Source organism: Tigriopus californicus, chromosome 10 (genome assembly GCF_007210705.1).
Source record: "Tigriopus californicus strain San Diego chromosome 10, Tcal_SD_v2.1, whole genome shotgun sequence".
Taxonomy (NCBI): Eukaryota; Metazoa; Arthropoda; class Copepoda; order Harpacticoida; family Harpacticidae; genus Tigriopus; species Tigriopus californicus.
The window spans coordinates 7,066,969-7,094,523 of record NC_081449.1 but is presented as its reverse complement, the minus strand read 5'-3'; the positions used below and the strand labels follow the sequence as shown (position 1 = coordinate 7,094,523).

The 27,555-nt window shown below is 47.2% G+C and overlaps 12 protein-coding genes across 12 annotated transcripts in view; 6 read left to right on the top strand and 6 right to left on the bottom strand.

Annotated features, from left to right (window-relative positions):
* Positions 1 to 1,828, top strand: part of LOC131888388 (exocyst complex component 6B-like) — a 3,744-nt gene extending 1,916 nt beyond the window's left edge. Inside the window, exons 4-6 of the mRNA XM_059237231.1 lie at positions 69 to 439; positions 515 to 927; positions 993 to 1,828. Of these exons, the coding sequence (XP_059093214.1) occupies positions 69 to 439; positions 515 to 927; positions 993 to 1,274 (1,066 nt within the window). The 3' untranslated portion in view covers positions 1,275 to 1,828. The remainder of the gene's footprint in view (positions 1 to 68; positions 440 to 514; positions 928 to 992) is intronic.
* A 618-nt stretch (positions 1,829 to 2,446) lies between these two features.
* Positions 2,447 to 5,363, top strand: LOC131888892 (pre-mRNA-splicing factor syf1 homolog). The gene has a single exon (XM_059237840.1). It carries the CDS (start codon positions 2,684 to 2,686, stop codon positions 5,312 to 5,314), a length of 2,631 nt encoding a protein of 876 aa, XP_059093823.1. The 5' UTR covers positions 2,447 to 2,683; the 3' UTR covers positions 5,315 to 5,363.
* On the bottom strand, positions 5,364 to 6,586 carry LOC131888900 (keratinocyte-associated protein 2-like). Its single transcript, XM_059237848.1, has one exon. The coding sequence runs from the start codon at positions 5,977 to 5,979 to the stop codon at positions 5,572 to 5,574; it is 408 nt and encodes a 135-aa protein (XP_059093831.1). The 5' UTR covers positions 5,980 to 6,586; the 3' UTR covers positions 5,364 to 5,571.
* A 740-nt stretch (positions 6,587 to 7,326) lies between these two features.
* On the top strand, positions 7,327 to 9,821 carry LOC131888894 (zinc finger protein 708-like). The gene is made up of 2 exons (XM_059237842.1): positions 7,327 to 9,087; positions 9,178 to 9,821. The coding sequence occupies exons 1-2, from the start codon at positions 7,499 to 7,501 to the stop codon at positions 9,707 to 9,709; spliced, it is 2,121 nt and encodes a 706-aa protein (XP_059093825.1). The 5' UTR covers positions 7,327 to 7,498; the 3' UTR covers positions 9,710 to 9,821.
* LOC131888897 (haloacid dehalogenase-like hydrolase domain-containing 5) lies at positions 9,732 to 11,573 on the bottom strand. The gene is made up of 2 exons (XM_059237844.1): positions 10,883 to 11,573; positions 9,732 to 10,789 (listed from the first exon to the last, which is right to left on the bottom strand). The coding sequence occupies exons 1-2, from the start codon at positions 11,210 to 11,212 to the stop codon at positions 9,839 to 9,841; spliced, it is 1,281 nt and encodes a 426-aa protein (XP_059093827.1). The 5' UTR covers positions 11,213 to 11,573; the 3' UTR covers positions 9,732 to 9,838.
* A 729-nt stretch (positions 11,574 to 12,302) lies between these two features.
* On the top strand, positions 12,303 to 15,863 carry LOC131888893 (H(+)/Cl(-) exchange transporter 7-like). The gene is made up of 5 exons (XM_059237841.1): positions 12,303 to 12,785; positions 12,855 to 14,319; positions 14,391 to 14,792; positions 14,861 to 14,960; positions 15,033 to 15,863. The coding sequence occupies exons 1-5, from the start codon at positions 12,768 to 12,770 to the stop codon at positions 15,604 to 15,606; spliced, it is 2,559 nt and encodes an 852-aa protein (XP_059093824.1). The 5' UTR covers positions 12,303 to 12,767; the 3' UTR covers positions 15,607 to 15,863.
* A 189-nt stretch (positions 15,864 to 16,052) lies between these two features.
* LOC131888898 (phospholipid phosphatase 3-like) lies at positions 16,053 to 18,301 on the top strand. The gene has a single exon (XM_059237845.1). The coding sequence runs from the start codon at positions 16,818 to 16,820 to the stop codon at positions 17,955 to 17,957; it is 1,140 nt and encodes a 379-aa protein (XP_059093828.1). The 5' UTR covers positions 16,053 to 16,817; the 3' UTR covers positions 17,958 to 18,301.
* A 3-nt stretch (positions 18,302 to 18,304) lies between these two features.
* On the bottom strand, positions 18,305 to 20,147 carry LOC131888896 (stomatin-like protein 1). Its single transcript, XM_059237843.1, has one exon. It carries the CDS (start codon positions 19,982 to 19,984, stop codon positions 18,557 to 18,559), a length of 1,428 nt encoding a protein of 475 aa, XP_059093826.1. The 5' UTR covers positions 19,985 to 20,147; the 3' UTR covers positions 18,305 to 18,556.
* Positions 20,148 to 20,278: 131 nt separating this feature from the next.
* LOC131888899 (exosome complex exonuclease RRP42-like) lies at positions 20,279 to 21,450 on the bottom strand. Its single transcript, XM_059237847.1, has one exon. It carries the CDS (start codon positions 21,223 to 21,225, stop codon positions 20,350 to 20,352), a length of 876 nt encoding a protein of 291 aa, XP_059093830.1. The 5' UTR covers positions 21,226 to 21,450; the 3' UTR covers positions 20,279 to 20,349.
* A 426-nt stretch (positions 21,451 to 21,876) lies between these two features.
* LOC131888941 (uncharacterized) lies at positions 21,877 to 22,580 on the top strand. Its single transcript, XM_059237899.1, has 2 exons — positions 21,877 to 22,033; positions 22,129 to 22,580. The coding sequence occupies exon 2, from the start codon at positions 22,169 to 22,171 to the stop codon at positions 22,493 to 22,495; it is 327 nt and encodes a 108-aa protein (XP_059093882.1). The 5' UTR covers positions 21,877 to 22,033; positions 22,129 to 22,168; the 3' UTR covers positions 22,496 to 22,580.
* Positions 22,553 to 23,328, bottom strand: LOC131888940 (uncharacterized). Its single transcript, XM_059237898.1, has one exon. It carries the CDS (start codon positions 23,326 to 23,328, stop codon positions 22,576 to 22,578), a length of 753 nt encoding a protein of 250 aa, XP_059093881.1. The 3' UTR covers positions 22,553 to 22,575.
* LOC131888938 (exosome component 10-like) lies at positions 23,328 to 26,050 on the bottom strand. The gene has a single exon (XM_059237895.1). It carries the CDS (start codon positions 25,923 to 25,925, stop codon positions 23,421 to 23,423), a length of 2,505 nt encoding a protein of 834 aa, XP_059093878.1. The 5' UTR covers positions 25,926 to 26,050; the 3' UTR covers positions 23,328 to 23,420.
* Between the last annotated feature and the right edge of the window lie 1,505 nt (positions 26,051 to 27,555).

Genomic DNA, 27,555 nt, shown 5'->3' with positions numbered 1-27,555 from the left:
TAGGTTTTTGTTCTAAGTCTCTAGTTTGGTTTATGCTCAAATGCTCAAAAGTTAATTCTTCTTTTGCAGGTCAACAATCCAGATGAATATTCTAGTGTCACAAATAACTTCCCGTTGACAAGTCCATCATTGGAGGAAGCACCCTTTCCCCGACAATTTCCATTTTCTGCCATGGTGCCCAAAGTGTACAATGAAGTGAAAGAATTCATTCTGTCGTGTGTTCAGTTCTCGCAAGATCTCCACCTTAGTTTCGAGGAGATCGACCAAGCCGTGCGAAAGGCCACCAACACCCTCCTAACTCCAACATTAAGTGGATGTTTATCCAACTTGATCCGCACCTCCAATCTAAGCTTACTCCAGCTCATCCAGATTGACATCAACACCTATCATTTGGAAGAAACGAACGTTCATTTAGAGAAATACATCTCAGACATCACAGGTAGGGTTAATGAATGTGACACGATAATACAAAATAGATCAATCGTAGCTTGCTTGTTTGTTAATTCCGTTGCAGGCGCCAACCTTGAAAATAGCTCCAAGTCTCGGCTGCAAGCTCGAGCCATTTTTAAGGACATTCGTGTTGAGGCTGAGGAAGAGATCCATTGCAAACTCATTTCCAAAATGGACGAATTCATCGAGTTGGCCAGTTACGATTGGCTCATGTCCGAGCCTGAAGGCACTTCTTCGTCGTGGTTGACCGACCTTATCGCATTCCTCAATAGTGTCTTCCTATCCTTTACGAACTTGCCAGTCAAGCTGGCTCAGAAAACGTGCATGTCGGCCTTGCAATATTTGGCCAAGTGCATACAAGCCATGCTCCTAGATGAGAGTGTCAAAGCCTTATCGCACGGTTTCATCCAGCAATTGGACTTGGATGTGGTTCAATGCGAGCAATTCGCAGCAAGTGAGCCAGTTACCGGTTTAGAGGTGAGTGCGGCGAAGAATTGGCCCAGAATGACTCCTTGACTCTCAGACCACTTTTATCATTTCAGGAGGGCGTGCTCCTACTTTGCTTTTCTGATTTAAGGCAGTTGTTAGATCTGTTTGTCAGTTGGGATTGGAGCAATTACCTGGCCGATTATGGAAATCCCACATCCAAATACATTCGGGTGAAGCCACAACACGCCTTGATTCTCTTGGATAAATTGAAGGAGGCTGAGAAGAAGAATATGTTTGGTATCATGAACAAGAAAGATCGGGATAAGAAACGCCTCGTGGACATTGTGTACAAGCAGTTGAAGAATCTGACTCTTCAGCAAACCAACGGCGTGTGATGTGATCAGAGACATTCCAAATTTCTTGTCATTATCTCGTCCAAGATGACCATAGGAAAGGACCAAGAAGTCAGGTGTTTTAGCCACTTATTTAGTAGCAGAGGTTTCTAGCAATCCCAAAAGAAGTGCTATTTTGCATTTCTATGTTATACAAATGTGCTTACACAGTAAGTGACGAGGCAATAGGTTGCGAGCCCGCAACTTATGTCGTCGTTTCTTCCGATCTTCCCACCTGAAACACGGCTTTTTCGAAGTGAGACAACTCAATCCAATGATTCAAGACGAACCCCTGTGATCTAGTGAATGGTACTCTAATTTTCTTCCCGTTGTTTTTCCTAAGGACTTTGTACAACTTATTGAATCGTTACAGCCTTCCACCCTTCGGTTCGTTCATTAGATTGATTCGCTGATCAATGGACAAACCATAGAGACTACTACTATAAAGATCACTCATTTATGCATTCCCATCCACGTATATCTATCATAGAAACTAATTTCCAAATATTTAAGCAAACCTATAAAGCTAACCGTTGAATAAAAAGTTGCTGATCAAATGTGTCTCGGATTAAACATGTTTCCATGTAACACAAAGCAGAGTGGATGAATGTGTCTTCGAAATGGGTTTAGCTTTTCTCCATCTCCTAATGTTGCCTCTGCGACCAAAGGCATGAAGTAACCCTGTGGACAACTTAGTTTTGTACAGCAACAATGATAAAAAGTTCACTTGTCGCTCAAGTGGTTGTTTTTTCCAACCCGAATTGTCACATTAGGATTCTTAAAGTCTTGCATGTCAACTTCTGCTGAAAGTACTGCAAATTTACTCACACAAAAAGACAAACTTCAAGCAACTTAGTTGTAACAACTAAAAGCAAAAGTCGTCAAAAAAGTCAGCCATTCCCGTTTGAAGTGTGTCATATGGTCTGGAGTCGTGGCTAAATTATCCAGAAAAGTAGGTTTGGTCGAATATTTGAAAATTTAAGGCCCCGTCGGATTTCAATCAAATCAATCTATCTATGATGTTTGGTTTGGTAGCCGAAGAGAGTTTCAACGAGTGGAAATTTCATGCCTGTCTAGCCAAGGTTGCAATAAAACCAGGCTACAAATCTAAAGCCTTCCTTGTTCTCCGTCAACAACTGAGAATCTTGGTCTTGAGGCTGGAATTTATGTCCTGTCAAATGTCAAACTAACCAACAAGTTTTACGTTCAGGGAAACTAGTTTTTTACGATCGACCATTCCGATGGTCACCCTGCTCTTCAGAGTCTGAAAGTCGCTGAAAGTGAACTCTCAAATCCTCAAATCCTCAAAGCAAAGCAAAGCCATCATCAACAACACAAGCTCGCCTAGCTCTGTGTAGTCATCAACGTTGGATCAGTCGGAAAAGTGGGAACAAAACTTGGAATCCTTCAGAATGACCTTAAGCGGCGACGACCTGAAGGCCGCTCTGGATGCGCCCTCTTCCGGCATTCACGTGGTGTTCAATGACGAGGACCTGCCCTTTGAAGAGGAGCTGCTCCGGAATCCGCACTCGCTCAAGTCCTGGTTGCGCTACATCGACGCTCGCTCGGAAGCCCCGAAAAAGAGTCTGAACCTGTTGTACGAGCGAGCCCTCAAGGCGCTACCCGGGTCGTACAAGCTCTGGTATCACTACCTCAAGGTCCGTCGGAAGCAAGTCAAAGGCCGATGTCTGACAGATCCGATTTTCGAAGAAGTGAACAACGCCTTCGAGCGCGCCCTGGTTTTCATGCACAAGATGCCCCGGATCTGGATGGATTATTGCACCTTTCTCGTGTCCCAACAGAAGATCACGCGTACTCGCCGCGTCCTGGATCGGGCCTTACGCGCCCTGCCCATCACCCAACACGATCGCATCTGGAAGATCTATGTCAATTTCATCAAGCGACACCCGATTCCAGAAACCTCGGTTCGAGTGTTCCGCCGATATCTTCAGTTGTGTCCTGAGCAAGCCGAGGATTTCGTGGACTACCTAAAGGAAGCAGGGAATTTGGATGAAGCCGCCAAGTGGTTGGCCAAAATCGTAAATAATCAAGATTTTGTCTCGAAACACGGCAAGTCGAACCACGCCTTGTGGTACGAGTTGTGTGAATTGATCTCGAAGAACCCCTTGGACGTCAAATCGCTCAATGTGGACGCGATTATTCGCGGGGGTCTGCGGCGATACACGGATCAGGTGGGCCATCTATGGAATTCATTGGCCGATTATTATATCCGAAGCGGTCTTTTCGAGCGGGCACGGGATATTTACGAGGAGTCAATCCAGACCGTGACCACGGTCAGAGATTTTACCCAGGTGTTTGACGCTTACGCTCAATTCGAGGAGTTGGCTCTGTCCAAGCGAATGGAAGACCTTGAGGGCAACGAGCAACCCTCGCAGGATGAAGAATTGGAGATTGAAATGCTCATGGCCCGATTCGAAGACCTCATGGAGCGACGGCCGCTTTTGCTGAATTCAGTGTTGCTGCGGCAAAATCCGCATAATGTGGCGGAATGGCAAAAGCGCGTGACTTTGCTGGAGGGTAAACCCCACGAGATCATTAGTACCTACACGGAAGCCGTCCAGACTGTGGATGCCAAGCAAGCGGTGGGCAAGTTGAACTCACTTTGGGTGAATTTTGCCAAGTTCTACGAGACCAATAAACAGATTGGCGATGCTCGAATCATTTTCGAAAAAGCCACTCATGTGTCATATTTGAAAGTCGACGATCTGGCCAATGTCTGGTGTGAATGGGTGGAAATGGAACTCCGACACGATCACCACGAAGAATGCTTGAAACTCTTGCAACGGGCTACGGCTCCGCCTCCTCGTAAAGTGTCCTACCACGATGCAGCCGAAACGGTTCAAGTCCGTCTGCACAAATCTCTCAAAGTCTGGTCGTTGTACGCAGATCTGGAGGAGAGCTTTGGTACGTTTCAGTCGACCAAGGCGGTTTATGATCGCATCCTTGATCTCAAGATCGCTACTCCTCAAATCATTATCAATTTTGGACTTTTCCTCAAGGAGAACAACTATTTCGAAGAGGCGTTCAAATGCTACGAGAAAGGCATTGCTCTTTTCCGATGGCCTAATGTCTTTGATATCTGGAACACGTACCTCTCCGAGTTCTTGGAACGCTATGGTGGAAAGAAACTGGAACGCGCTCGTGATCTGTTCGAACAATGCCTGGAGACTTGCCCCGAGAAGTATGCCAAGCCCATCTTTTTGCTGTTCGCCAAATTGGAAGAGGAGCACGGGATGGCTCGTCACGCCATGGCCGTTTACGATCGGGCCATTGATGCCGTCGAAAAGTCCGAACGCTGCGCCCTGTTCAATATCTATCTCCGGAAAGCGGCCGAGATCTACGGCGTGACCAGGACCCGACAAATCTACGAAAAAGCCATCGAAGTCCTGGAAGACCGCGAAGCACGCGATATGTGTCAACGATTCGCCGAAATGGAGACTAAATTGGGAGAAATTGATCGAGCTCGTGCCATCTACGGGCATTGCTCACAAATGTGCGATCCTCGAGTGGCACCACAGTTTTGGGCCGCATGGAAAGACTTTGAAGTTCGTCACGGTAACGAGGACACGGTACGGGAGATGTTACGAATCAAGCGATCCGTTCAACATATCTACAACACTCAGGTCAACATGATGTCGGCTCAGATGTTGCAAGATGGCGTTAATGCCCCGTCCACGTTGGATGAGTTGGCCGCTGTTAGCCCGGACTCGGACATCAAGGATGAGATGCGACTTCTGGAAGCAAAGGCGGTCGAAAAAGACGGCACAAATTCGTCTTCCGTCTCATTTGTCCGTGGGGAGACTCAATCCAAGGAAGTTGAGGCATTGGCTAAACAGCCCACAGTGAACCCGGCCGAGATCGACTTAGGTGATGATGATGACGAGGACGATAGCGACGAGGAAAACGAAGAGGAAACCGAGAAAGCACCCAAACCTGCCCGAATCGGGGGAGTGGAAAAGCAAGCCATTCCAGCCCAAGTTTTCGGAAGTCTCAAACGAAACGAAGACGATGAAGAAGATTGAACGCTATGTCTTAATCTACTTGTATACCATTAAATGATGTTCCAAAGTCGACCGGCTCAAAGATTATTATTTTCATAATTGACACAAAAACTGCAGATATAGGTGCAATCTATTTTTCGAGATTCGAAGGAAATGCAAAATGACAACCAGGGTGTTGTGAGTAAAGGCCAATCCAGTACCTTTTTTGTCCAGAACAAATACAACGTAAAATTTATGAGAGCTTCTAAATCTTTGGGTTGCCTCTTGTTCCTCGATCCTTACTTCTTCTTCTTGCCCTTGTCGTGATGAGCGTGTCCTGACGAGCCCACCGATCCCAATCCGTACGCATCTTGGGCAATCTTGGCCATGCCGTAGAGCATGCCCAAGGAGAACAAGAAACAAGTTGAGGCTGACACCCGATGAACAGCAGCCGAGGCCATGACGGCCATCACAAGGCTCAATCCCACCTCGAACCACTTGGCTTGGAACCCTTTGCCGAAAATGACGCGCTCCAAGTTGTTTAAGGTCGTGAGAAGGAACACGAAGATGAGAGAGCCCGTCAACCCGCCCAAGATGGTCCCACCCTGACTGGACTGGAACTGGAGCTTGAATATCTGCATGCTCGAGAACGTGAGAACGGCAAACACCAAGGACACCACTGCCGAAGCACTTTCGTTCAACGTCATGCTCAAGGCTTTAATTCAGGACTTTTCGAATTCTATTAGCCTTGGATTTAGACTTCAGGTGTGCTAATTCTTGGATATTGTTACATACGGTCTCTTCGGTTTTGTCGATTATGGTCGTTAAAAAATGAACTCTGAGATGTCAGCAGCTTGCATACACTGAAGGTTGCGTTGGTTACCTTCCGTCCATGACGTAGCGTATTGTAACTTTTGAAGAGTTTTTGGTTGAAATGAAAAAAATATTGCATAGAAACCATTTATATATTAGGTTGATTTTATGATAAATTAAGCGCTAAATTGTAAGACCCATTCATCTGACCCCCACAAGAAAAGGACTTAAGCAATAATGGTTCAATACAATAGTTTTAGTTGGGCTGGGTTGGAAAGGGCTCAACCAATCTCTAAACACAAACAGTGCCTGAATGTAGGTATAAATCCATGCAGCATTTATACTGGTGCAACAAAGCAAAAAAGAAAATGGACTCAATGATTAATAAAAGCATCCCACACTCATACTTGTTTCCTAAATACCATTCAAATCCGAAATCGTATTGTCTAACCCGTGTGTACATTAACTGGATATTGTTTTATTGCGATGTGTTAGACATCATTATGGTTGCAAAAGTAAAGCCAATGGTAAGTGTGTAGGTGTTCACCGCAATGAAGACAGTTGCAGGTCATGGACCAACAGTAATTGGAGACAAACTGCCAAATCGGCCCCAGATAGGTTCATGAGAGATGATGAGAGACTTGTGCCCTGAACAAGCGCGCCAAATTGTCTTTGCTCTAACTCCTCCATGAATAACGCTAGAGTATGTAGAGCAGCTTGACAGCTGTCATCTCAAAATTCACTTTTTAACGACCATAGGTTTTGTCTCCAACTCTGCAAAAGTTGTTGACGTGTTGTAGAACAGAGCAAACTTTCAGGAAGTGCTTAAGAAAAAATACTCAAAAAATGAAGTCATGAATGAACTTTTAGGAACTGATTTCATTCTTTTCTTTAAAATTGCCCTGTTTTTTTTCCAATTTCTTCTATAGTTTTGACTTGATCTTGGATCATTAATATCCAGAGTGTGAATTATATAATTTGAACTTCTTGAAGCATTGATATACATTTTTGGGAGGTAGGACATAAAGCTTCTAATCTATTTTTTTTACAGACAACCGATTCTGTTTAATTCAATTCCGAAGAAAAGGATGCTATTGTTCAAATAGTCTCAGTTCAAAATGGCGTTACTGTTGCAAAATATCTCGACTGTATGATTGATTGATGTGGTCGTTTTCCTCTGCAACCTCTCAGCTCTTTTGCCAGTTGAGCATTGTGTACATAAATAAATCAGGTCCCTAATCTCTGTGTCTCAATTCTTCAGGACGTATCGGTTCATCCAGTCACCTTGCCTTTTGAGTCACCTACTCACCCTTGGAGGCCGTTGGATGGGCCGTCCAGTGGGCCTCTCGCCAGCCAAGGACTAGCTCAACTCATAACCGCTAGTTGAGCTTGAACTTCGGCCCTTGCTCCCCCATGGCTCAGTCTCGCCCCCAAATGGGTGATGCCCCATTTTCCCATTGGATTGAGTATCTCAACTCGGACCAGGGCTCAGATTGGGCCGATGTCGAGATCCGGGTGGGCCAGAGTCAATTCTGGGCCCATCAAATGGTACTGGCCTCGCACAGTGGGTTCCTCAAGGATCTGTTCTTGGACCATGTCGTGGATGATGGACAGACGTGCGTGGTCATCATTCCGGATTTGGAACCCGAGCAGTTCCGAGCTATTCGAGATTTTATGTACGCGGGACAAGTGCCTTCCGATTTGGACACCTTGTCCCCAGCTCAGAATTTGCTCAGATTGGAAAAGAGTCGTTATGCACCGGTGGTTCCGGAGGTCAAAGAGGAGCAGCAGCAACAGGATCAGGTCGAGACTTGGGTGCGATCAAAGCGGAAACGGAAGAAGAATCGCAGGTTGGAACATTACGAAATCACCTCCGATACCCTTGAAGGGAAGGAGGAACCTGAGAGCCCCGGATTGGACTCCACGCCAGCCCCTGAGGTGAAAAACGAGACCTTGGTCGAAGAAGTCGATACCGATGAAGGGAATACGGATGATTCAGAGTCCGATAGCACGGCTAAAACGAGGATTTCACCTAAGAAGAAGCTGACCAAGAGGCGACCTCGAAAGGAGGATTTGTTGTGCTGTGATCAGAAATTTGAGGATGAGGTTCATTTTGTTACGCATAAAGAAAGTGTTCATTTGGAAAAAGTCGACGATAGCCGCTTTTTAATCTGCTGCGGCGAGAAGATCATGGGCACATTTGATGTCCATCTGAAGCGGAGACATCATTTGAGCGCGGATAATCAACAGGCTATTTGTTGCAACGTGACTTTTCAGGATCTGGGTGAGCTCTCCAAGCATTGCGAAAGTCGCCATGGCCTGAAAGTGTCTGAATACCGCCAGGTGAATTGCTGTGCCACCAAATTGGCCAATTTGGCCGAATACAAGGAACACAAGGATCAAGACAATCACGTCGAATGCTCGGAATGTGCCTTCCTCAGCACGGACGAGCGGCATTTAGATTTTCATAAATTCAATCGCCACGGCCAAGGCACTCAATCTCAAGTCAAGAAAGCTTTATCTTGCAAATTTTGCCAACGAGCCTTCAAGCACATCCATCAAAGGCTCGAGCACGAGGACAAGCACGATGATTCGTTCAAGTACGATTGTCAGAGTTGTGGCAAGAAATTCAAGCTTCTGACCTCGCTCAAAAGCCACGTGTACCGCATGGGCAAAAACCACAATCCTCGGAAAAAGCAGTACAGCTGCGATAATTGCGAAAAGATCTTTCCCTCGATCGTCTCCAAACGGAAGCACTACCGCGTGGCTCATCAAGGAAAAGATGCCCATTCTTGCATCGAGTGCAATCTGGTCTTTGTGGACAAGCATCGCCTAGATAATCACACCAAAGTAGTCCACCTCAAAGTCAGAGATATCCAATGCACTTTCTGCGGGAAACTCTTTGCCACTCAGGAGAGGATGAGGATCCACGAGAAGTTTGTCCATGTCATCGATACCGAGGGAGTCCAGTGTGATGTGTGCCAAAAAACCTTCTCTAATCGGTAAGAATCGTATTTGAGATTTCCAATCCACAGCTTCCAGCTTTGAAAGCATTGCCCCATGTGTCGGTCTCATGTTTGCTTCCATTTCAGCGAGAGGATGGTGGACCATCGACGATCCGTTCACCGTGATCGCAAGTACCAATGTGAGGCTTGCGGGAGCACGTTTAAGAATTCGTCCACTCTCAAGTCTCACGTGGTATCCATTCATGTCGAACATCAGAAAAAGCCTTTGAAATGTGGTGTCTGTGGAAAAGGGTTCTTACACGATTCCCGATTGAAAGCTCACGAAATTATTCATACCGACGAGTTGCCTTTCAAATGTCAATTCTGTGGACGTCCCAACAAATGCAAGAACAACAATTTGAAGCATGAGAAGCGTTGTAAGAAGTCGCCCGAGAATGGAGGATCCGGTAAGAGGTCTGTGGAGAATTCGCCAGCCCCAGGAGCGGATCCAAGCACACTGAGCGAGGACCAATCTGTCGTATTAGAAATAGCGGGTGATGACCTGACCAACACTGTGATGATCAATGATCTTCCAATATCTTCGGTGATCACAATGCCTGCTGATTTCCTCAGTGCCAACATCGATAAGGACGTCCTAATCACTTCAGAATTAAATTGAAAGTACGTGGACATGGCAGTGCTCAGGCGTACATAAATGAAGATGCATTTCTATTGCTTATCAATTGATCTAGTGATGCAATCGAATCGACATGAACACAGATCTCGCAAAATATTGCTTATGAGTGATTTAATGAAAGTCTTCTCTTTGAAGAATCAAGTCCACGGCATCGCTTACGTTAGGGACCAAAAAGGACGGCTCCAGGAGTTTCTCCTCCACAGGCAGAAAATCTCGCGGTGAGTGATTCCAGTTGAGCGAGGCCCGATCTTCAAACGAGTATACGCCCGTTTCGACCAGTATCGAGTAACACCGTTTAGCTTCGGGTTTAAATTTGCTTTCATCGGGTCCCATCAAGTGCTCAAAGCTTCGACTGGCGGCCAGGGGAGTCTGATGAGTTGAGACCTCCTCACTGGCGAGTTTGCTCAACTGTTTATGGTACAAATTAGCACCAAATATGTCCGTGCACACATTATCCCCAATGCAATAGATGCTCTGAACGGGTTGGTCCAGTCCAATTTTCTTGGCGGCCGCTTGCAACATGTGCTCACTGTGTCGGTAGGTAATTTCTGATGGCTTGCCAATCAAGGCTGAGTACACGAGATCGTGACCAGTAATCTTTTGGTACAAGTTTTCCAAACAAGTGAGAAATGCCCCATGACCAAATCGAGGTAGAACGGCTTCGGCCATCCATTGCAAATCCATGTTACAAGCTAAGATGGGAATATGAGGGTAGGGCACGGTTTTCGGGGCCTGACAAGGCAAACCCTGAGTGGTGAGAACATCAATCAAGAGCTGCAAGGGCGTCTCCCATCGTATAGGCTCGCCAAAAAGAACCACGGCTTCTATGCGAGGAAAGTAGGTTTCAAATGAGCACGGTGCGGTACGCCGACGTTTGTGATCCACCACATCGAGCGACGGAAACGCGTGCCGCAATTGAGAAATGGTGGTGATATTAGTGAAGCCCAAATTGGCCGCAATCTCGGCTACAGGTCCCTGACCCGTGACTAGCACGTGTCTATTATGATACTTGGTGAACATTTTCAGGGGCGAATGCGACATCACCACCTGATCTTCCGTCACCTGGATCCCAAAGACAAAGAGAGTTCTATTAAGATTGTGATGGTTTTACGACCGAGTTTTGGAATTAATATAATATATCTACCGGGGCCTCACCTGGACATTGAGCCAGTCAGATAATTGATCAGCCTTAGTTTGTCGTAAGGAATTGCCCGCATTGGTGACGAACACCGTGGGCACTCGAAATCGGCCTTGAGAATCGACCAAACGTTGAAAGGCCCCGGGGGAAAAAGGCAGGACCTTCTTGCCGCGTACGATCACACCATCGATATCGAACATGATACCAAACTGGGGCGGGTGAGGCGATTGATTTAAATGGGGGGAGGAGCTCAGAGAGTGCTTCAATATGAATGGGGTCTTGGGCGGCCTAGAGAACATCATTTGATGGAAGCAGAAGCGCGGGAAACATTGACTATAAATGGCCATCGTGTTGAAGGCAGAGCAACCGGGATTGGCATTCACGGGGATCAAGCAGACGCCACTGAATTACATCAAATCACAGATGGGTGGGCAACTTGGTCCAACGTTGCAATAGAGAACTATTTGGGGATGGGGACCTCCATGATACAGAACGGACGAGTTTAGACCAGTTCTTCATCTCGTACAAAGTTGAAGCATGCTCTATCCTGGCATAAATGATGCAAGTTTCCCAGAAATTGAGTGCACCGATTGCTCCATGAAGGAAGGCCAAATTTGCGGTAGTGCTTTTGGTTTGATCTTAGTTATGGTATGATATCTCTTGGATTCGAGACCTGGGTCGATCCCACACGCCCAAGACCCGATCATCATGCGATTTGAACCAGGCCTTGGTCACTCTGATTGTTTTGGACATGTCGTACTAAATGGCGATAAACGTTATTCTCCACCGATTAGTTGGCGGTGCTTATTTTTAAATTTGTGCCAAAATGTTAACAGGTTTAGATAGAGACTTTAAGGGTTATCAATATCGTGTTAGGTTAGGTTGGGTTGGGTTAGGTAAGGTTAGATTAGGTTTGATGAGGTCAGGTTAAGATTTAAAATAAAAAGTAACACCGCCAACTAATCGGTGGAGAATAACGTTTACCCTGAATGGCCTGAAAGGGGCCTACTCAAATTTGTACTTTGCCATATACCAACATTATGACCAGAAAACGATTTGAAAAAGCAATAAGCCCAGCTAGATGACACTCTGAGGGAATCTAAGCTGCTTTTCTGAATTAGTTACTTGATTAGTTTCTAAGTAGAACTGTGCTTTGCCAGAGAATGATTTTTACGGATTAGTGGAAGCATCACATAAAAGAGGTGCATTTGGAGCAAGCATGCTGTTAAGGTTTGGAGCAATAACTTGGATATGAAGTTGCCACCAAAATTTGCCCGTGTTTCGGCATAACTAATTAGGAAATTTTCCGCGGAACGCCAGTGTACGATGTTGCAATCTTCTCGCTTCCGATCTAACGCCCCTTAAAATCTAAATCTATGGGCAAAACTTGTTTTCATTCACTCTGAGCGAGTGGAGCTGTCTCAGGAAAAGCTTATCAACAAACTCCAGCCCTGATCTGAAGTGCACTTGTGCTTCATCCAAAACCAGTTTGAACCGAATATTGGCTGACCCATTGGGATTGAATGTAGTAACAAGGGTTGACCCATTTCCCAGAGTGCTACCAACTCTCGCTATTTAGCTCTAACCGTTCCAGTTCAATGAGACCAACCCTTCGCAGTCTACCTTAGGTAGTAGGCTAAGAATTAAACGCTGGAGCTTGTTTGATGTAGCCCGCTGGTCAGCCTATCTATTGAGGCAGGCTTCTCAGCCGATTCTGCCTCTCTTCATGGTCGGTCAGCCCTCAGCGGGAGCGAGCTAACTATTGAGGGTTCTCCAACAAAGAATAGAGACGTCTTTGTTCGCCCTCATTGCTGTTTGGTGTACGTATGTAGTTGGGTGTTTTGAAAGGGGCGTTTAACGTGGTTAATCATTGACAAAGTTGGTTTCGTCAGACGTAACACCATGGAAGACAATCAACTCGTAAGTCACAATCGTACTCCATGTTGTTGAAACTTAAGACTTCATTCTTAGACCTTCCGTCTAATGTAGGAGCTTCCCGCTGGTTTAACCCATGATCTGAATCGTCGACATGTACGATTGTTTTCCAACCCGCCTCGTCATTTTCGTTCCGAGGCTGAAGACCAGCCTCAGGCTCAAGCTCAGGCTCAAGCTCAGGCTATTGCTCCCATTGTTCCGGACTTGGAGGCCGGACTGATCGAGGATCAAGACCAATTATTGCCCGTGGATAACGACGAGGATGACGATGGGGATGGAATGGGCAGCATCTCCTCCAGCCAATGCTACGAGCCCGGATCGGAGGGGCGCATCCATTCACCAGCTTATTGGGGACAACCCGTGGGTGTACTATCTCGGGGTAATTTGGAGGTGGTCAATTTGACCTGGGAAAGTATGAACTTTCACCAGGGGCAATCCCACTATCGTATGGATTACCTCGCCCGGACGGCCAATTCTGAGAATCGGTTTCTGGCTTGCTTGATCAAATTGCTCTTGGTCTTGTGGATTGGAACTACTACGGCTCTTGCAGCGTTCAGTATCGAATTCCTCATCCGATACTTGTCCAACTTCAAGTACGCCTTTTTCTCGAACTTGCTCTCGCACGGAATAACGCGCTTTCGTGACCTCACCAATCCCCTAGCCCTTATTCTTGCCATCAATGGGGCTCTATGTGGCTTGGCAGGTCTCTTGGGCGTATGGAAGCACCTCTCCGTGGGCTCGGGCATCCCTCACATCAAGGCTTATTTAAATGGAATCAAGATATCCGGCTTGATGTGTTTCTCGACCTTGGTGTCCAAGTATTATGGCGTGATTGTCAGCGTTGTGGGTGGATTTCCCGTGGGCAAAGAAGGCCCCATGATTCATTTGGGTGCTGGCATGGGTGCAGGATTGACTCAAGGTATGGCCCCCAGCTTAAACATCTACACCAATTTTTTCCGCCAATTTCGAAACGATCTGGATAAGCGCGAGTTCGTGGGAATGGGTGCGGCTGCCGGTGTGTCCGCCGCTTTCGGAGCGCCGATCTCTGGCATCATATTCGCTATTGAAGAGGGGTTGAGTCACTTCAACCCCACCACCTTGTTCTGGCTTCTGATCTGCTCCTGTCAAAGCTTCTTCGTGTTGAATCTGGGGAAAAGCTATGAGAACGGAAGTTTTGGAGACATGAGCAATGGAGGCCTGATCAACTTTGGCAAGTTCAGCGATGCCTCATACCAGACCGTGGAATTCTTGATTTTCGTAGCCATGGGGGTTTGTGGGGGTTGCTTTGGGGCTTTGTTCAACCAGCTGAACAAGTGGATCACGACCTACCGAAGCAGCTTCATTCAATCCAAAAAGTCCAAGGTGTTTCACGTCTTAGCCATTTCCTTGGCCGTGACAAACCTGGCTTATTACAGCATGATGGTGGTCCCCGATTGCAAGCCCCGAGCCAAGGACTTCAACCCGTACCAAATGCAACTGTATTGCAATGACGGCGAATATCATGCGGGAGCTGCTATCTGTAAGTCCCACAACCGGTTAGTGTAGCTTTTAAGATTTCTGATCAATGTATTACTTTTCTTTCTCACCTAGGGTTTGCTACCCCTGAGAATTCCGTGAAGGACCTGTTTCATGCTCCAGTTAATAACTATAATTCTTCGAGCCTGATCGAGTTCGTGATCGTCTACTTCCTGATTAGTGTCTTCACCTACGGGATTTCGATTTCAAGTGGATTGTTCATACCCAGCCTCCTAATTGGGGCAGCTTGGGGCAGACTTGTGGGTATTTTTCTACAGCTCTATTTTCCCGCCATGAACTTTGGGGATGTTGGCAAGTATGCTTTGGTCGGAGCCTCTGCCCAATTGGCTGGAACTGTTCGGATATACATAACTATTTGCTGTATCATGATGGAAGCCACAGGAAATTTGACCTATGCCTATCCTATCATCATTTCTTGCGTTGTCGCTACCTGTATGGGCAATCTATTCAATGAAGGTAAGTTTGATATGATATTTTTCCCACTTTGACCCTTTTTTCATCTGAAAACTCAAATCATTGTTCAGGAATTTACGAGATCCACAATAACTTGGCTGGCATGCCATTATTGGCCTGGACTCCTCCCAAAGGTGCTGATAAGGTTCAAGTTTCTGAAATTTGTGCTCGGTAAGAAACACGATTTTGTTGTGCATCACGGTTGCAACTGTTTTAATTTTTCGAAATTTTCTTGCACCGCAGACCCGTCATATGTCTACAACGGCGAATGCGGGTTAAGGAAGTCGTTGACATATTGGAGAATTGCCCGCATGGAGGGTTCCCCGTTGTGGATCCACCTGAAGAAGACGAGATTGGTGTCAATCAAAGTCATGGCCGCCTTCGCGGATTCATGCTACGACATCATGTGGTTCAAATGATCTTGGCCGCTCACTTGGAAGACAAAATGGACGAAGAAGTCTCATGGGAGTCTTATGCCAATGTGTACCCAACCCAAACTGATATCTACGAAATCTACGTCTCAGACATGCTCAAATTCACGGGATATTTGGATTTCTCTAAGATTATGGATCCAGCCCCAACGACCGTAAAGCCGCACCAAAGCCTCGATTATTGCTATCAGCAATTCCGAATGGTTGGCATGCGCCATATGATCGTTGTCAATGATTTGTTCGATGTCGTGGGTATCGTGACTCGCAAAGATCTCTACCGGGTGACAATTCACAAGGGACAACTCCAATTCAAGACACCCATTATCCCCGGCAAACCCAAATATATACAACGTTTCATGAACAAAGACGATGATGTCCAGGCATGAAAAGCAAGTTCTCCGGCTTCATTCTCCCAAAACCACGTCAGAAAACATTGTCAAAAAAAACGCCGAAATACCTCGCTCCATCCCTAGAACTTTTTTTTTAACATGTAAAAATTTTAACATAACTACCGTGCCTTGAGCCTTTTTGTTTGCTTATTACTACAAAGCGATGATGGTATGAGCCAATCTATGTTTAATCATGACTTTTAAATGTTGTAAATTCATTCTCTTGTACATGGAATAAAATGTTCTACCTTGTACTTTATCGTCACGCCCACATGAATTCTCGACGATACACATCGGCTAATACCTGGCGAAGTGAGAACAGAGATTCCCACTCTTTTTCTCGTCGCAGGTCATTTTTCGACGACAAAGCCCCATCGTTCTAGCTAGCTAGTATACTAGTATACTAGTAGCTTTAATGCTCTTCGGCCCATCGGGCAGTGAGTTAGTTGGGGTGGCCTACAGAGAGTGAAGGTTTCATGCACAGGATCAAAAAGCCACGCATGCCTGCCTATTCCACTACAACCTCGGTTCGGACTTGACTCAGCGGCAGGGAGTCAAAGAAAGGACATATCCGGGGCTCCATTAGAAGAGGACGACCTACCAGGTTTCCCTCGATTTATTTCCCGATTTGGTCCATCCATGCACCTGCTCCAATAATATCCCCATTCGAGCTTTCATGCCAACAAGTAGTGCTGTTTGAACCGTGCCTGTCATGTGAAGCCCACAGAGGCCATGTTTTGAGCATAATGTGGAGAAAAGAGAAACGCCCAAGCAAGTAGCACAATACTAAGATCTGGTCCATGTTCGGCTATCTGCACGCACTCCTTGTCTCTCATCCGTCGTCCACCACGCGAGAAGGGAATTCTTCGTTATCATCTTGTGAGAGAGGAAATCGTTTGTCAATACATACATACACACACATAACATTGAACTATTTCCCGACGGATTGGAGGGTGAGATAAGGTTGGCCATTGGCTCCTCATGCGTGCATGCAGAAGGCATTCATGCCCTGTGGTTGTGTGAGTGGCTGGTGACCTCCGACCGAGTCTGTGGCTGATGGCTGTGGCTGAGCCAAATGGTGCCTGATGATTAATTAGCCCGCAAAGAGTTCTGCTGTTCGTTCCTCCTGTTATTGCTTGAAGACACTGATAATCGCCCCCGATAGATACACTGACTACTAGTCATGACGATTTCCACCCAACATCAAGATGATTGTTCCCCATGATGAGGCCGTCGAGTCCAATTTGATCGCAGACCACACCCCGAGGAGCAAGATGTCGTTCAATTCCCGCTATAAGGTGCCCAACACGTCTTCGTTGGTGTCCCGCTTCTTCATCGAGTTCTTTGCTATACTCATCCTGGTGTATCCCATGCTCCACATCTATGTCTTTCTCCAAGGCGATATGGAGCCCTATAAGCGGGGCTTCTTCTGCAATGACAACTCTATCAAGTATCCCAACTTACCCGAGGAGATCACCGTGGGCGAGTGCGTGCTCATTTGGTCGTGCATCGTCATTTTGCTGGTGCCGGCCATCGAATTTCTGCACATCACCGTTTTCGAACACTCGGAAGGACCGCGGGTTTGGCGGATCCCGTGGGTCTTTATCGAGCTTTATCGAGTGTTGGGATACTTTGCCTTGGGCGCTCTCTGCACCTTGTTGACCACGGAGATGGCCAAGTACAAGATTGGCCGATTGCGGCCCTACTTCCTGAGCGTTTGCCAAGTCCCCTTGGACGAGGCGACCTGCAAGGATGAGCACGGCAATTACAAGTATGTCATCGACTATGACTGTGAGGGGGATGACCATGAAGTGCGAGAGGCGAGCAAGTCCTTCCTGTCCGGACATTCGTCGTTTTCTTTCTACTGTGCCGCCTTTCTCGTGGTCTACATTCACGCTCGCTTATCACGGTTGCCTACCTCGGAACCGAAGAAGCCCTTTCGCACATTCAAGATCATCTTCCGAGGCCTCAAAATCGTCCGCCCCTTTCTTCAGTTTGGCATCTTCTGCCTGGCCTTCTACATTGCTCTGACGCGGATTTCCGATTACAAGCACCATCCCGGAGATGTGGTCATGGGGGCCTTCGTGGGGCTGTGCTTTGCGAGTATCATCTTGTTCTTCCTCATGGATTTGTTCAATCGTCCTCGGGTGTTCAAGATGGAGGTGTTGAACTCAATGATTGCGGATAGCATGGACGGATTGCCACGATCCGGCGACGCCAATGGAGCCACACCCTTAAGAAATATGTCTAATTCCGCCCAAAGCTCCCGGCAGAGGAGTCCGCCCGAAAGACAAACCGAAGCTGATGAAGTGGTGGATATAAGTCACATGCATCGAAATAGGGAATAAATGTTTGCATGGGTCTGAAATAACCCAGGCCTAGTCTCGGCCTTGAAACACTCGCGACCGATGCATCTTTGATCACATCTTCTAAGTCTGCAAACTTTTCTTTTCGTTCTACCCATGCCCAAACTGCATGGGCCAACTGAACCTCCGGTCGCCTTTTCTAATAATGAACAACTACCTGATTTCCGCCTCCAAACTTGATAGTTCAACGTCCCAATAATCCGACATCAATGAGTCGGTCAAGATACTCCGATCTCGGGTAGTTAGGAGCTCCGACCTTCATAATTTGTTGATTATCTATATACTCATCGGAATTGTTGTGCCAATAAAAAATACACAACACATGACTATTTGTTGGAACATGTTTATTGCTACAAGGTAGTGATGAAATGATTACTAGTAAGTGATGAACTGAAATTAGGAGGGTTCAAATTTGACTAGCATAAATTGTACTTGGGAGATCAATAGGGAGTCCGCCTACTCTAGAATGACGGCATGTAGCGGTGTTGATCATTTGACAAGAGCTCACAGAAATGCGATGGATCATTCTTAGAATGACAATACATAATCATCGAGTATTCTCCAACCCATCATTAATGTAATTAGACATTAAACATAGAGCCTGGTTTGTGGCCTCGGCGGGATAATTTGTCAAAGAACATCAGTTTCCTCACATCCCCATTGGCCGTGATTCTACCAGTGAGATACGCTTGAAGCGGGGCCAAGGAACCATCCAATACATTGCCCAAATCTGGGGAAGAAATGCTGACCGAAACATCCGGTCGTTTGCCGGAGGTATTCTCCGTTGAGACGGACCGTTTCTCCACACTCAGCTCGATGAAGTACACGTCCTTGCCGGACTCGGTGTCGGTGATCTCGAGTTCATAGACGCCATGGGCGTCGTCCTCGATGAGACCAAATTCGTTATTGATAATGACCTCCAAGCATCGGCCCCAATTGGCGGGCAGCTCTTCCACCTTGGTCTCGGTGGGCTGGCTGACCATGCCCATGTTGCTGCTCACGGACCCTCCTTGAGTCAAGCTCTGAAGCATGCTCATATTCATGGTAGCTGATGGCCCCCCACCCCCTACTCCTCCTGCTCCTGCTCCTCCTCCTCCTCCCAGTCCAGTGGCGCCCAAAAGACTGGTGGCTGAGAACGTATCTTGTTGGGGCTCTTCCAATCCGTGGGAAACCCGCACAAACTCTTGGGGCGAGGGATATTTGGATTCGCCCTTGACCCCTAATCCCTTCATGATGCTGCTGACGGCAGTGTTGCTGCCGCTATCCGCCTGTTTGAGGATCTTGGGCTCCGAGAGAGTCACGCTCTGTACGTTGATACCCCATTTCCGGACCTGGTCGTTGATTTCATCCATGATTTCTTGGGCGCCCATCCGTTTATCTCGTTGCAACTGGGTAACGGTTTTCTTAACCAGAATCTTAATGAGGAGCGTCTTGCCCAAAGAGCGCAGGATATCTTGATGATCCGCTACCTCGCTGATCATGGTAACTACATCCACGATGCCATACTGGATCTCGGCCCCCATCTCCACGATTCCCCCATCCACGGTGATGAACTGCTGAGGGGGAACGGAGAAAGCCGAGGCTCTCACATCGATTCGCTTGATCCGATCCATCCATGGAAAGACCACAAACCGGCCCGGTCCCTTGACTCCGATCATCTTGCCCAAGCGGAAGATGACCAGTCGCTCGAACTCGCCCATCTTCTTCACGAAGAACCAATAGCTGACGGGAATGGTGACCAGGAAAAAGAAGTAACTCAACACGGTCAAGGTCCAGGACGTGGCCGTTAAGAAGAGCGACGGTTTGGCCGTGTGATTTAACGCGCCTTCGTCATCAATCCGAACCTTGACACAAGGATCGCGGTATTTGAACGCTGATCCAAAGTCGTGCTTGGCATATTCCCCACCTCCTTCTTCGTTGTAGGAAAAGGCCGATGTAAAATCAAAGGCGGCATCCTTGGGATCGCCAATATTGGTGAGTCGGGCATACTTCACTTTGGAAATGGGCATCTCTCTTGAGGATCTTAAACCGTTCGTTCGTCCCTTGTTATCGTGACTTCTGTGGTGGAGCTGGAAACTAATCGATATCTATCCCTCTACTCTTCTACAGAAGGTTATCTCACAGGCTCGCTCACTCACTCACTCACTCACTCACTTACTGGCTCCATCGGAACGAAGCCAGACTCGCCCTCCTTCCACTGGCCTTTCTTCTCGAGGCGAGAGCGGCTGTGACGGACTCAGAATCACTCTCGGCCTAAAGATTAAGGAGAGCGAGGAAAGCAGCCTTTAGCGGGAAACAGGGCGGGCGTTTTCAAACATCAGTTTAATTACTCATTAGAAGGTACATTCAAAACATGATCCAACCTGGATTCCACTCAAGATAAGAACCCGAATTTGGGTCGTTGATAGCCTTGCAGGTCCTCCTCTTCGAGTTTATTTAGTAGCTGGCGGTTGAGCTCCACGCCAATGGCGGTACCATTTTTTAAGGCCTCGATTAAGCCCCGTTGATGGAAACTACCACTACCCACTTTTTTGGTCATCGTGACATGACCTTGGACATTGACTCCCATGACCACACCCGCCGAGGCGCACGCCTCTTCTTCGGGCGTGGGATCCACCACACAAAAATTACCAATCCGTAAGAGGGTCACTAAAATCGGAGCGGATCGCAAATCCAGTTTGGCCCCGTCAAACGGGTCGTCCGACAGCTCTAGTTCGGGCTCGCCACCATCCACGGCCGTGACCGAGATTTTCGGGATGCGGGTACTCGAGAGGGCGGCTTTTACAGCCATGGACACGGCATCAAAAAGGTTGCCCCCGCACTCCAAGATGAGAATATCCACGTACAAGACCCAGCATTGTTGTCCTGCTAAGACGCCCAACTGTCGTCGATCAAACACGTGGGCACTCTGATAGGCCCGAGCTAAGGCCTGACTGATTTCTGTGGCCAAATTTTCGCCGCCACGGCCTTCGAAATCGGGCGTGGCATTGGCCGAGCAATCCACGAAGAATTCCAGCCGACCTTCAGTGGGACGAGCGGGTGTGGTGGCCTCCAGTTCGGCCTTGACGCCCACAAGAATGTCGGAATTGGCCAATCGGAGATGAGCCGAACCGCTGGTGTGCGTGACTAGGTCAGTTTCCACCACGATGGGCCTCACGTCCATACGGGCCCGTCCATCTACTCGTAGGTCTTCTTGCACGCCGTGTAACACATACAATTTTTCGGTCTCGCTCACCAGGACCGTGGCCATGGTGGCAGCGATCACAGGGATTTCGAGGGGTTCAAATTAGATTGTGAGCCTGAATTAGCCGCTTTGAATTGAACTCAGAAAAGAGGTGGCGAAGAGGACAGGATCCACTGGAGGAGGATAGTAGTACAGAAAATCCGTGTTCATCCACACAAAAGCAAAGCATGGGGTCGCATCAGGGTGGCTAAGAAATATACAAGAAAAGTACTCGGAGAAGACGGAAACACAAAACATGTAAACATCTGAATATACATATTGTTTGTAAAAAATTGTCTAACACTGGGGAGGGAGAGAGAATCATTGCCAGAGAAAACAACGCACTATCATCGCCTTCTCGGTCTTCTTTTTGATTTGTGAATTAAGGGGGCGCCATGCAAATAAACGCCCAACACGACAATAAAATGCTGAATCAGAAACGTGCTTCTGCTTCTCTTGCCGCTCTCCAAGTAAAAGGTAGGAAAATGACCTGGATAGAAAAGCAAAAATGATCTCTTGGATCTAATGAAACAGAAACCGCCTTATGAGATTATTTTAGTGGTATGTGGTTTATGGTCTATGGTAAACAACAGACCCCAAGAACGTATTGGCTCGACATGATTTTCATTCATCATTGAGCCTTTAGCTCTCGGTTTTCTATCTAGTCAAACATAATATTTCTAAAGCTCAATCTGTTTTAGTATGTGTCTTTCTGCCACACTGAAAAGCAGCTGATTGGAGTGTTCCATTTCGTAAAAAAAACAATCCTCCGTTGACGACGGCTGTGTTAAACACGCCATCTTTTCCTAAAGTCTCCATCAAATTGGCCTAAAAGGTGATCATTTCCAGTCCCATTCCACCTGATACTATCCCCCAATCAGCCCTTAGACCCTTTCCCAACTTGATTGTGGACCCATCTTTTTCTTTCAGATATTTCTTCCAATCTTGGAAGGCATCAAGCCAGGGCATCATGTCTTCTCGCATCGTTCGCTTCAATCCAGGCTTGTACAAGCCTTTGTATCAGAAGTTCCGCTTCTTCCCCTCGGCCTCGCCTGAGAAATACGGGGGATCCTTCTTGAAGAACGCCATGGCCGAGGTTCCGGAGTTACTCTTTTGCATTCCTATGCTCGTGTTCTCCTTTGGTGTGTTGGCCTACAGGATGTCCATGGATACGCCCGAGATCGAAAAACCTTTTAAGAACTATTACAGCGTGATCCGACCCGATGATCCTCGAATCAAGTTCATCGACACTCGCTTCTACGACGCCTGTGGCGCGGCCACCTCCAAAGCTAATTGAAGACTCTCAGATTGAGTGGACCGCTGTTCATCGGTCGGTAGCATTGAGATAAGAATGTAAAATAGAACAATCCCGTTTATTTACACTTGTTGCTCTTGCAACTTGGCTTTAAGGTTTAACTTGTCTAGATAAGCTTGTTCGGCCTCTTCCTTGGCTAGATGTTCTTCCCAGCCGTGGCCTTCCACGTAGCCCGACCACTTCCGATGGCCCACTTGGAGGTTGTATCGTTCATAGTTCCACTCATCGGGAATCATAGCGGGATCAAAGTCTTTGTGTGTATCATAAGGGTGGGTGATGTGGTCCGAGAGGATGGACGAATCTACCTCGCCCTCGTTGATATTGTGATCGCCAGAGTAAATCTTGTAGGCGGGTAGAAGCAGATCTTTAGCTTCGACTTTCTCGCCTCGGGCTAAACGTTGACGACGTATTACTTCTTTGAGTAATGGAGGCATGGCCATAAATTCAGAGCGATGTGGCGCATGCTTCTTAATGTCATATTGCGTCACTTTATCCCACTGACAGAACTCGTTCTCTTCCTCTTTAGGCACGAGTCGAAAATCGGGCTTGTAGGCTTCCTCTGAGAGAAGAACGGGATTGGTGAGGCGTAAGCCGCGGAAAATACGTTCGGCCACGACACGCCCGTGTAAGGTCTTCTCGTCCATTTCGGGTTGGGCCTTGAGAATACGGTAGAAATGAATCTCACCGGGATGTTGGTAGTATTCGAAAGTGCGATACACGATTCGGTTCTTGCCAAAATCCTTGAGGTGACATAGTAGCTTAAATAGAGGTCGGCCCTCATACAGGGACTTCACACCGATGTATTTGTAAGGCATTCTGAAATCATACCAAAAGAAGAAGGGAAAGATTAGAGAGAAAAATAGATAGCAGGTTCTGCTTGATCAGGAGTGAACCGAGCGTAAAGGCTTTATTTCTTGTACGACATGCTTTTGTTTTCCCCTTGAAATCGCTTCTTCTTGCAGCCCCCTTTCTTGGTGGCATCTTTGAAGTCTTTCCATTCGTTCATTTGGTTGTTCGGGCGTTTCTTCTTGGAATGGAATTGCGAGAAATCAAGATCATCGCTCACTGATTGCTGTTGTTGTTGGGAGGTATCTGATTGCGCACTCTTCCTTTTTAATGTTTGATTTTCGTCAGTGTTGGGTTGCTGCTTTTTCTTTATTTTCTTTTTTTCGTTTTTTTGGGCGTTTCGCCTGTGCTTTTGAACTTCTTTGGACAAATTCTTGGGTCGAATACCTTCTCTCAATTTCTTGATTGGCCGTTCCTCTTCCTCGTATTCTTCACCTTCATTTTCATCTTCAACTGGAGGTTCTTCTTCGCCGCCCTTGTCATCACTCTTTACTTCAATTTCATCTACCTTCTTTTCCCCGGCCGTCGTGAGTGCAGTCAGAACTGCGAAATGCTCTTTGATGGACTCAATCCTTTCCTTGTCAGTGGCATCTTTTTTCGAATCACCTTGAGCTTCCAGATACTTCAGATAAGGCTTCAACATGACAAAGCGTTGATAGGGACTGAGAAATTGTGTCGGTTCAACGATGGGCTTCTTCTGCTCCTCAGAGCCTTTGCCTGGAGTTGGTCCAAACACGCCAATTATGGGACGAGATTTAGTCCCTTGGGTGGACATGGCATTGTCAAAGAACTTGCCGTCCGAATCCATCAAGACTTGAGAATCAAGATCCATGACTCTGGATAAATCCAAGGGCGATTTTAGCGGATCACTAACTAATTCAGTCATGCTGTAAGTAATGACGGCCCGAACGGGTTCGGCTTCAGTAACATGGACATGAGTCAAAGGCTGTTCTCGAGCTGCAAGAATCATCATGTGCAAGGGATGAAGTGACTGCTTCACCAAAGGAGGAACAGGACTACAACAAGCCAAAATGCCTTGCATCTCTCGTGGGAGCTCTTGGCAAATCTTGAGCAACATGTGATTGGGTAAGACATAGGATGGGCTCTCGTCTTCCTGGCGAGCCACTTTATCCCTCCACTGGAATATGGCTGACAAGGCATGAAGCTGGCGCGAATTGAACATGGTTCTACTCTTGAGCAAGAAATCCAAATGGGACCGCTCGGTCATGAGTGGTTTTTCAAAGCGCGTTTGGCACAAGAGAGTGCCACCTTCCCACGTGGCTCGCAAGAGATTGTTTTGTTCGTTGCCCTGGTCGATTAGGTCGTTCTTGAGACGTTTGTAGATATACAAGAGATACCTGGTATCAGTTCGAGCGTAATCGACCATACACTCGGGCAAGGGTCGAATCCGCCAATCTGCCAGTTGGAATTGCTTGTCTGCTCGGACTTGACAGAACCGTTGCAACAAATTCGCGTAGGATCGAGTCCCCGGAGGGTAATTGAGGGTTTTGGCCGCAATATGCGTGTCAAACAGATTGACGATGTACAGAGAGAAATCCCGTTGAAGCCAAATGACGTCATGATCAGCACCATGTAACACTTTCACAATCTTCGGGTCGGTGAGGACCTCATTCAAGACCGTCAACTCTCGCCACAAGGAAAACGGATCAATCACAAAATCTTGATCCCACGTTGAGATTTGGATGAGGCACGTGATGCCCAAGAACGAACGATACCAATGATGTTCCACGTCCACAGCAATCTCCGTGGCCTTTTTCAACTCCTTCATCATGGCCATGAGCGCTGGAGAGTCGTTCACCAGTGTGTACTTGGCCTGATCTTTGACGATGACCTCAGGGATTGGATCCACACGTTGCATTTGCGTCTTACGGGGTTGAAATAAGGTCAACTCGTATTGGTAAGGATGACTGTAGAACTCGGAGCCATCATCAGCTTGCTCCACCAAAATGGACAAAGGCTTCTGGGAATGGGGCTTCTCTTTCAACGACGGGATGAAAGGTCCCAAAGAATTATCGATACAGTCTCTGAATCGGGCTTGCGGACGGGGAATATACTTGGCCGTGACCAGTTTGGTGGGCGTGTTATCCTCCGACGAATTGGTCTTACCGTCCCGGGCGTTCCACTGCCCGGACAATCTCACTTGGGCTCGGGGCGCGATATGCAACAAAACCGGATCGTGAGTTTTCTTCAAGCCCGCCACTTCGTCCAGATTGATGTTAATGCGCTCGAGTAATTGATCATTGCATTCCGTGAGTAAATCCATCATATCGGGCACGGACAAACCCGAGGGTTTGCCCCGCAATCGATTCCAACGCATGAGCTTCTCCATTTGGCCCAGAATGGCCGATGATTCCGTGTCCATGATGTGGCGAAAAGCCTTGAAAGTCTGATAGAACTCAAAGTTCTTCTTCTCTTTGGACGGAAGTTGATTGGAAGTCTGGATGGCTTGGGCGATGGTTTTCAAACACGTTTGCGAGAACTCATCCAGCGTCTGGGTGTGGCCCGGAAGGAACCCCGGAGGTGGGGCCTCGTCTTTCTGGGCCATCCTGGCTCAAGAGACAAAAGATGAGCCACAAATCAGGAAGGACAAACGATCGTTCGGACCGAATCTGAATAGGAGGTCGGATGACCACGAGTCTGTCTGTCTTAGGAAGGATTTGTTGTTGTTGGTCAGAATGGTGAGAATGCCAAAGGCACAACAGCTGATGGGAACTACGGAACTTGACGCAGATTATCTCGCAACTTCGATGTATTTATTTTGGCGATTTTGAGTACTAATCAAAGTAACAATATGGTTGGCATCAATATTCGTTCCGTCAGGCTGGTTTTAAGGCTTTCATTTCGTGTTGTACAAACTTGAGTACTTTCATTTGAATCTCGTCTCGTTGCATTTCCGGTAACTTCCGGAGTTTGCTACCCAGAAAAAGTAAGAACGTATCAGTCTCATCGTGTTCGAGGAATGTCGAGGATGTCTGGGGTTTGGGACCACCATGTCTAGGTTTATCGTCGTAACTATCCTCAAAAGTTTCGTCGAAGCCCCGTTTCCGCCCTGGGCTTTCATAGCCCCACCCTAAATCCGAACTGGAGGACGAACCGCCCCAAGCGTGGCACTCGTCTGAGCCTCGAGCCTTTTTCGAAGGCGAATAATGCACGGGTGAGCAAGGAGGCGTACGGGCAATAAACTCCACCGGTACACTGGTAGCCTCCACATACTCATTGTTCAGAAACTCGAACTTCTTGTACCACATCCACATCTTCACGTTGGACGTATCTTGGCCATTTTGTTGCAATTTCTCGAGTTTCTTCTTCTGTCGGAGAAACATGCCTCGGAGATTGTGTAACTTGTTCTTGAGATCCTTGACCGAGAGGCAGTTGTGCTTTTCCAGGGTGTTGGCCGAGCATTCTTGCATGAGCCTCCGTCTCATATTGACCCAACAGGCATGAATATAGCCTCCATCCGCATGTTTGGGATGAGCCGTTTGAAAAATGGCCGGATGCTCTTGTAACACGCGGGCAATGGCCTCGATCACATGGTACTTGTCCCGACCCAATGGAACTTTCCGCTCGTCTGACCCGACAGTGGCCGCTCCGGTCATATCTGCCTGAGACCAAGCATGCCCGGAATCAGACGGGTTCATCTTTTGAGTCGAGCCACTGGGTTTGGGCAAAATTGGAACAAAACGCGTCACCATCGAATTGGGTTCCAGCATCCCTCACCTCAGTACAAATAAGTTGAATTAAAATTCGGCGTTAGACTTAGTCCCAAAGGTCCGAGGTGTGAGGGTAAAAATTCTGCGATTTCTGTGGGTTTTTTTCTGCTGTAAAAGACAGAGCAATGTCTCGACCAATCACAGTGCATAGCTAGGGCTTTCCGAAGAAAAGTACACAGGGAATCGCAGGAAATTCAGTCCAATCAAGTTCAACCATGAACAGGGTGTCCAGGGCCTCCAAAGGCATGACTCGATCTTAACACGAGCCACTGTAAGGCATGATATGCGTAGGAATGCATCAACACAATGGGATTCAATATCGACAATGAAAAAGCTAGTGACAGCTTCTAACGAGTGGCAGGGCAAAAGAGCAAAGGGACAAATATCCTTATGGGTGTACCAAACTTTATCTTTCGGCCCAGTCACATGGAGTTCATCCCAGCTGTGTGTAGCCGTGTAGCCCTC